General features: G+C 58.9%; 2 protein-coding genes across 2 annotated transcripts; both read right to left on the minus strand.

The window, feature by feature from the left end:
- Window positions 1–3,985: 3,985 nt before the first annotated feature.
- PHYSODRAFT_521522 (hypothetical protein) lies at window positions 3,986–4,520 on the minus strand (the record flags this gene model as incomplete). The annotated part of the gene is made up of 3 exons (XM_009536899.1): window positions 3,986–4,007; window positions 4,114–4,182; window positions 4,267–4,520. 3 exons carry the CDS (start codon window positions 4,518–4,520, stop codon window positions 3,986–3,988), a joined length of 345 nt encoding a protein of 114 aa, XP_009535194.1.
- Window positions 4,521–5,639: 1,119 nt separating this feature from the next.
- PHYSODRAFT_521595 (hypothetical protein) lies at window positions 5,640–6,020 on the minus strand (the record flags this gene model as incomplete). Its single annotated transcript, XM_009536900.1, has 2 exons — window positions 5,640–5,760; window positions 5,797–6,020. 2 exons carry the CDS (start codon window positions 6,018–6,020, stop codon window positions 5,640–5,642), a joined length of 345 nt encoding a protein of 114 aa, XP_009535195.1.
- Between the last annotated feature and the right edge of the window lie 3,022 nt (window positions 6,021–9,042).

The following is a 9,042-nucleotide window of genomic DNA, read 5'->3' on the forward strand; positions in this document are numbered from 1 at the left end:
TCGTGCGTGCGATCAGCTCGGGCGAACTCCCGGTAATCAGTACGTCATCCACGTACACCAGTACAAGCACGCAGTGACCGTCCACCACCTTGATGTAGAGGCACGGATCGAAGGCCGACACTTGGAAGCCGATGGAGCACACGAACTCGTCGAAGGTCTCGTTCCACACTCGTGAAGCTTGCTTGAGACCGTAGATGGCCTTCACCAGTTCCAGGCAGTCGAAGTCACCATCCAGTTCGACGCCTTCCGGAACCACGCAGAAGACCACCTCCTTCATTATCCCGTACAGGAATGCTGTCACCACGTCGAGTTGGTCGAGGGGCCAGCCAAAATACTTAGCAATCGCGATCACCATGCGCAGCGTCACATACTTGACCACGGGCGAGAACGTCTCGGTGTAGTCAATGCCGTACTTCTGCTTGAAGCCCTTGGCCACGAGGCGCGCCTTGTACTTCTCGATCGAGCCGTCCGCTTTGCGCTTGATCTTGAACACCCACTTGGTCGTTGTCCGTTAGGCAACTTGGCAGCTCGAAACACACCACGCAGTCGCATCGACTTGAGCTCCGCGCGGATCGCTTTGCGCCAGTGCACTTGATCAGGACCGTTCACAGCCTCTTGGAACGTCGTCGGCTCCGATAGATCGGCTGCTGCTTCCACAGCGTTGGCACTGGCACGCCAAAACACTGGAGGCGTCGAGTCGTCGTCTTCATCTTGGTCCCCAGACTTTTCTTCTTCGTCGGGGTCGGCTCGGCGCGAGGAGGATACGTCCGGCGCACTTGCTTCTTCTAAGCCAGCTCGGTGGCGAACGGGGCGCGATCTTCTGGCAGTGTTGTCGTCGCCACTCGGTCGGTACTTGCGCTTCCCCGCCTGCTTGAAGCTCGTTTGGCGCGGTCCATCGTTGTCGTCCAGGTCCAGCGCGTCCAAGTCCAGCACAGCATCATCGACGTCTTCATCCGAAGTATGCGTCGAAAGTCCAAAGGTCGACTCATCGAAGTTGACATCGCGACTGATAACCACCTGCCCCGCCTCGATGTCATAAACTCGATACGCCTTGGACACTTCTTCGTAGCCGAGGAACAGCCCGGCGCGAGCCTTGGGGTCCCACTTGCGCCGTCTTTCCTTCGGCGTCAGGATGTACGTCTGGCATCCGAACACACGCATGTGCTTCACACTCGGCTTGGACTTGTAAACGATCTCGAACGGAGTCTTGTGTTCGATCTTGGGTGATGGCAGACGATTCTTCAAGTAGATGGCTGTCATGGCCGCCTCAGCCCAGAAGCTCTTGTCCAGCTTGGCATGATGCAGCATGCTGCGGCCAATCGTGGCGATGGTCCGGATGGCGCGTTCTGCCGTGCCGTTGGTCTGGTGCGCGTGCGGAACCGTGGTTTGCTGCTCGATGCCTTCGACTTCGTAGAAGGCCTTGAGCGAGTTGGTCGCGAACTCACGGGCTCCGTCGTGCCGCACAAACTTGACCTTCTTGCCGAACTGCGTCTGCACCTTCGTGACGTACATCTTGATGCAGTCCTCGCTCTCCGACTTGGCACGCAGGCAGAACCCCTTCATGCATCCGCTGGCTTCGTCCACGATCAGCAGCAGATACTTGCTGCCACCCAGTGACTCTTCTTCCATGGGGCCGCACACGTCGAAGTGGAGCAGCTCGAACGTGTCGTAGTGACGCTTGTCACGGTTGCTTGGGAACGGCTTCTGGACCATTTTCCCTTGCTGGCAGCCGCGACACACGCTTGGTCCACTCGACTTGGAAGGTGCCTTCGCGTCCTTGATCATGTTGTTGTCGACCATCTTGCGAAGCACCTCCACCGGAGCGTGACCCATACGCGCGTGTAAGTCGACCGTCTTCCCACTGGTCGCCGCATTCGCCGATCGCTGAGGCGTCTGGAGCCAGTAGAGTCCATCCACGAGGTTTGCCGTCGCCACCACTTGCTTGGAGCCCTTGTGCGCAATCTGCATCTTGGTGCTGTCGAACACGACTTGGAGCAGACCACTCTTGTTGATCTGTGGCACCGAAAGCAGATTCTTGCTCATGCTTGGGACGTACAGCGCGTTCTTGATCTCGATGTCGCGCTCGTCGCCGTTGGGCAGAACCACTCGTTCCACGATGGTCCCCACACCCATGATGGCCGCCTTGTTGCCGTCGGCCACCGAAAGTTCGCCTTCATTCCGCTCAATCAAATGAACGAACTTGGCCTTGTCGTTGCAGATGTGGTGCGTTGCGCCGCTGTCAACCGCCCACAACCCGGACACATTCTTGCCCGTCGAAATGCCACACTCCAGTGAGACCGCGAACGCCACTCGATCATAGCCGTAGTCGTAGTTGTAGCTGGCGTCGTCGTTCCTCCACTGGGCATTGTTGGCCCCGCGTCCACGGCCATTGCCATTGCCGCCGCGTCTTGGGCCCCGATTCTCGTCCTTCTGCTTGGTCCAGCACTTGTCAATCGTGTGCCCCAATTTCCCGCAGTACGTACACTGGCGAGACTCTCGGTCGGTGTTGAACGCCTTGGCCGCATTCTCCGTCTTCACCGTCGCCGCCTTCTCGCCTTGTCTCTTGATGTGCTCATTCGTCAGCACCTTCACGACGTCTTGCGATCGTAGTTCAGCGCTGCTCATCTCCAAGTTCAGCACGACGTTCTCGTAGCTCTTGGGGAGGCTGCGCAACAGGCAGATCGCCACGTCCTCATCCTCCATCTTGGCGCCGATGCTGCTGAGCTTGGCGCTGATGTTGAGGACCTCGTTGCAATGATGCAAGACGTTGCCGCCTTCCGACATCTCCATGCTGAAGAGTTGGCGCTTCAGGTAGATGCGTCCAGCCTTCTGCGAACCACCGTACAGCGTCTTCAGGCGCGTCCACGCAACCCACGCTTCCTCGCAGTCGTCGACCACATGGTGGTAGTCCGCGTCCATGTGGAGCAACATCAGTCCGAACGCGATGTTGCTCGACTTGACGTAGTCGTCCTTGGCCCGCGAGTCCGTGAAGCTCGGCGTCGTCTCGCGGTTCACGACATGCCACGTCGACTTGGTCAGGAACACGCCACGCATGTAGCGGTTCCACGTCGCGTAGTTGTCCCCGTTGAACTTGTCAATGGAGACCTTGGTCGAGGCGTCTTGGGCAGAGGACATGGTGCTTGGGCTCATAACCTGATGGAAGGTATGGATCTTGGACACGAAGCTCGGACGAAGCGGAGGGAGGGACGTCGCAGACGGTGGGACCGGAGCGAAGGCACTTGAGGGGTAGAATGAAGATTCGAAAGTGATTGAATTGTTGGAGCTTACACCCTACTGTTATAGACACGCGACCCTGCGTCCTATCACCTAGTGCATCTAATCAACCATCACTCACCGGTGTTCATCCAATCATCCTACTCGTCTAATCATCGGTGGCGTAAACAACTTACCGTAATCACCATAATCAACGTGGGTTCGGATTGGACCGGTTCGGGTTAACCGGTTAATGGGTACAACTGGTACACAGTACCCAAGACCAGCAACCCTCAATAGAAGCTGGGCATCGTGGTCGCTGACGAGTCGAGTGGGAGTGTTGTCAAGACTGATGTGACGACGCCCCGCCAAGCGACCGTGTGACGCGAACGCGTCATCAGTGAGGTCGGCGTGACCTTCACTGTGTGGTACCGAAATCATTCAGGTGATTACGGGACGATGATTACGTCACGGTGATTACGCCAAGATTGTGGGTACAAGATGGGCATCGACGTGGCGTTCTCTGATTGGATAAGGTAACTGTGTATCCAGTAGAGAATCCAGTAGGGTGTATCCAGTAAGAGGTATCCAGTAGCAGGCTTAGAGGTAGCACGCGGTTGCGAACTAAGGACCTGAATCGAATCACTTTGCATTTTGCCAACTACTGCTCAAGTGCTCTTCCTTTTGGTTATGAGCCCAAGCCCCGTCTTCCCTGACCAAGACCCCGACTACGCCTTCGCCATGGACGCCGCCCCGACCGCGACCGCCCGCATCAACAAGTTCGACGGAACCAACTTCCACACATGGAAGTTCAAGATGCAGATGGTGCTGGAGGAGCGCGAACTGTGGGAAGTGACGAGTGGGGAAGTGAAGCTCGAGCAGTGCACGACCGCGGCGGACCAAGCGACGTTTCGCAAGAAGTCGCGCAAGGCGCTGGCGATCGTCTGTCTCGCGTTGGAGGACTCGCAGCTGCCGCTGGTGCGGTCGGCGAAGGACGCGCATGATGCATGGTCAAGACTCGAGGGACACTTCGAGAAGAAGAGCCTGGCGAACAAGCTCTTTCTTCGTCGACGGTTCTTCACGACAACGATGGACGAAGGTGATGATGTGCTGGAGCACATTAACAAGCTCAAGACGCTGGCGGAACAGCTCGACGCGGTCGGCGCTCCGGTCAGCGAGGACGACTTGGTGATCACGCTTCTTGCCAGTCTGAGCGAGTCGTACCAGTTCCTCATCACGGCGTTGGAATCGCGTTCCGACACGCTGACGTGGGAGCTCGTGACGTCTCGGCTCCTGCACGAGGACATGAAGCGCAAGGGACGGCAGGCGCAAGCGCAGAGGACGAGCGCCTGTCACTACTGCGGCGAGCACGGACATTGGATCGCCAAGTGTCCGGTGCGGATCCGCGAGAACGGGGAGCGGCAGAGGCCGCAACGAGCGAACGTCGCGCAGGTCGAAGATGACTCTGGCGACTTCCTCTTCTCGGTTGGTGGCGACACGGGTGCCTCCAAGCTGAGCGGCATGTGGCTGGTCGACTCGGGTGCGACGCAGCACATGACGTACTCGAAGGAGTACATGAAGAACTACAAGAAGATCTCTCCGGTGGACGTGCATCTGGCGGACGACGGCGTGGTTCAGGCGGTGGGGAGCGGCGACATCGTGATGTCGATGCAGACACCGCGCGGCATGAAGAAGGGTGTGCTCACGGGTGTGTGGCACATCCCGAAGCTGTCGCGCAACCTGTTCTCCGTCGGCCGCTTCACCAAGGACGTCGGGCCAGTGACCTTCGAGAGCGACGGGTGCTTCGCGGAAACGAAGGGTCTCAAGTGGAAGCTCGGCGCTCGCGAAGGCAAAGGACTGTTCAAGCTCTGCATGACGCCGAGGACGCCTGCTGACGAGGCCAATGCGGCAAGCTCGAAGAATCGCCAAGGGGACACCACGTCGTACCTCTGGCACCTTCGACTTGGTCACATCGGCCATGGTGGTCTCGACGCCATCGTCAAGAAGGGCTACGGCACTGGCATCCCAATGACGTCGGTGAAGCAGTGGGAGGTGTGCGACGGGTGCGCACTCGGCAAGCAAACGCGAGTAAGCTTCATGAAGTCGTCGCCGAACCGTGCGAAGCAAGTGCTGGAGGTGGTCCACAGCGATGTGTGCGGTCCGATGCAGACGGCGACGTTCGGAGGCAAGCGCTACTTCGTCACGTTCATCGACGACAAGTCGCACTTCTGCGTGGTGTACCTGCTACGGAACAAGTCGGAGGTGGCTGCCAAGTTCGCTGCGTTCGTCGCGTTGGCTGAGACGCAGACCGGCAAGCGAGTGAAGGTGCTTCGGAGCGACAACGGCGGCGAGTACACTTCGGGTGCGATGGCCAAGTTGTGTGCGGATCGCGGCATCGAGCAGAAGTTCACGCCGCCATACACGCCTCAGCTCAACGGAGTGGCCGAGCGAATGAATCGGACGCTGGTGGAGTGTGCGCGCTGCATGCTGGAGCACGCCGGGTTGTCGAAGGAGTACTGGGGAGAAGCGGTGATGACGGCCACGTTCCTCCGCAACCGGTGTCCGACGCGCGCCATCAGTCACGACAAGTCGCCGCACCACGTTTGGACTGGCAAGAAGCCTTTGCTGGCCAACCTCAAGGTGTTCGGGTGCCACGCGTACGTGCACGTGCCGAAGGAGAAGCGGTCGAAGTTCGACGCTCGGTCGGTGCGCTGTCGTTTCCTCGGGTACTCGGAGCACGAGAAGGCGTATCGGTTCGAGGAGATCGAGAGCGGTCGCGTGTTGGTGAGCCGCGACGCGCAGTTCATGGAAGATGTCTTCGACGGTGGGAGACGCGACTACGCTTCGAAGGAGGTGTTGGTGGGTCTTCCGACAGATGATGATGAAGACACCACGGATGAAGAGACTCAGTCCGGATAAGACGAGAACAGAGAAGAAGCTGCGCGGAATCAAGACTTTGAACCCGGCAGCAAGCGACACCCGCGCACGCAGTCGCTCGAGGAAGCCGTGGAGGTTCCGAGTGCCAAGCGGTATGCGGTGCCGAGACGACAGCAGCCGCTGGACGAGATGTCTGCCGCAGCACAAGAGAAGGAAGACTTCGAGGCTGCGTACGTCGTGGATTCAGTGGGAGAGATGCCGACAACGTTCAAGTCGGCGATGGAATCCAGCGACGCAGACAAGTGGAAAGAGGCGTGCGACTCGGAGGTGGAGTCGCTCCGCAAGAACGAGACGTGGACCCTGGTGCCACTGCCGAAGGGACGCAAGGCGATCGGCTGCAGATGGGTGTTCCGCGTGAAGGAGAACCAGTCTGGAGAGATCGAGCGGTTCAAGGCGCGACTGGTGGCGAAGGGGTTCTCGCAGAAGTACGGCATCGACTACGACGAGACGTTCGCGCCGGTGGCCAAGTTCACGTCGATTCGGGTGTTGCTGAGTCTGGCGGCCAAGTACAAGCTCACAGTGCACCAGATGGATGTGAAGACCGCGTTCCTCAACGGCTTGTTGGACGAGGACATCTACATGGCGCAGCCGGACGGATATGTGGACGGAGATCGACCCGACTACGTGTGCCGGCTCAAGCGTTCGCTGTACGGCCTGAAGCAGTCGCCGCGGATGTGGAACAAGACGATCGACGAGTTCATGTTGAAGCTGGGGTTCAAGAAGTGCGAGTCCGACCACTGCATCTACTTGAAGCGGGACAATCACGACATGATGTTCGTGGCACTGTACGTGGACGATCTGGTCCTCGCCAGCAGCAGCGACAGGATGCTGAAGGACACGAAGCAGGCGCTGAGTGACCGGTTCGAGATGACCGACATGGGCCAGCTCAAGTACTTTCTCGGTATGGAGATCGAGCAAGATGTGGCGACTGGGAAGGTGTCGGTGCGGCAGACCAAGTTCGCGAAGGACATTCTCGAGAAGTTCAAGATGGATGAGAGCAACCCTGTGAAGACACCACAGGATCCGGGTCTGAAGCTGACCAAGGCCATGTGCGAGGGAGGCTGCAAGCACGACGAGACCATGGCGAATGTTCCGTACCGGAACGCCGTGGGCTGCCTCATGTATCTCATGGTGGGGACTCGTCCGGACCTCGCAGCGGCAGTGGGAGTGCTGAGCCAGTTCGCAGCGGACCCATGTCCGACACACTGGCAGGCGCTCAAGAGGGTCTTCCGCTACATCCGAGGCACGAAGACGCACGGCCTCGTGTTTCAAGCGAGCAGCGAGGACGGACTGCAAGGCTACTCGGACGCGGACTGGGCCGGCGACATCGAGTCTCGACGGAGTACGAGCGGCTACGCGTTCATGATGAACGGCGGATGCATCAGCTGGCGAAGCAAGAAGCAGCGCACGGTGGCGCTCTCGTCGACGGAAGCCGAGTACATGGCGCTGTCGGAGGCCACGCAGGAGGCGGTGTGGCTCAAGGTGTTTCTGTGCGAGCTGGGCGAGATGGCGAGCGATGAAGGGGTGAAGATCTACGAGGACAACCAAGGCTCCATCGCGTTGGCCAAGAACCCGGAGTTCCACAAGCGCACCAAGCACATCGACATTCGCTACCACTTCGTGCGCGAGAAGGTGGAAGACGGTCAAGTGGTGTTGCAGTATGTTTCGACACTCGACATGCTGGCGGACATCATGACGAAGCCGATCGCGGCGCCGCAGTTCGACGCGCTCAGGACGAAGCTGGGCATCGTGGTCGCTGACGAGTCGAGTGGGAGTGTTGTCAAGACTGATGTGACGACGCCTCGCCAAGCGACCGTGTGACGCGAACGCGTCATCAGTGAGGTCGGCGTGACCTTCACTGTGTGGTACCGAAATCATTCAGGTGATTACGGGACGATGATTACGTCACGGTGATTACGCCAAGATTGTGGGTACAAGATGGGCATCGACGTGGCGTTCTCTGATTGGATAAGGTAACTGTGTATCCAGTAGAGAATCCAGTAGGGTGTATCCAGTAAGAGGTATCCAGTAGCAGGCTTAGAGGTAGCACGCGGTTGCGAACTAAGGACCTGAATCGAATCACTTTGCATTTTGCCAACTACTGCTCAAGTGCTCTTCCTTTTGGTTATGAGCCCAAGCCCCGTCTTCCCTGACCAAGACCCCGACTACGCCTTCGCCATGGACGCCGCCCCGACCGCGACCGCCCGCATCAACAAGTTCGACGGAACCAACTTCCACACATGGAAGTTCAAGATGCAGATGGTACTGGAGGAGCGCGAACTGTGGGAAGTGACGAGTGGGGAAGTGAAGCTCGAGCAGTGCACGACCGCGGCGGACCAAGCGACGTTTCGCAAGAAGTCGCGCAAGGCGCTGGCGATCGTCTGTCTCGCGTTGGAGGACTCGCAGCTGCCGCTGGTGCGGTCGGCGAAGGACGCGCATGATGCATGGTCAAGACTCGAGGGACACTTCGAGAAGAAGAGCCTGGCGAACAAGCTCTTTCTTCGTCGACGGTTCTTCACGACAACGATGGACGAAGGTGATGATGTGCTGGAGCACATTAACAAGCTCAAGACGCTGGCGGAACAGCTCGACGCGGTCGGCGCTCCGGTCAGCGAGGACGACTTGGTGATCACGCTTCTTGCCAGTCTGAGCGAGTCGTACCAGTTCCTCATCACGGCGTTGGAATCGCGTTCCGACACGCTGACGTGGGAGCTCGTGACGTCTCGGCTCCTGCACGAGGACATGAAGCGCAAGGAACAAGGTGGCGGTGCTGACGGAACCGCGCACGCTCAAGGTCAAGCGTTCATGACAAGCGACAACGGGAAGCGCAAGGGACGGCAGGCGCAAGCGCAGAGGACGAGCGCCTGTCACTACTGCGGCGAGCACGGACAT

This window comes from Phytophthora sojae (genome assembly GCF_000149755.1).
Source record: "Phytophthora sojae unplaced genomic scaffold PHYSOscaffold_9, whole genome shotgun sequence".
Taxonomy (NCBI): domain Eukaryota; phylum Oomycota; class Peronosporomycetes; order Peronosporales; family Peronosporaceae; genus Phytophthora; species Phytophthora sojae.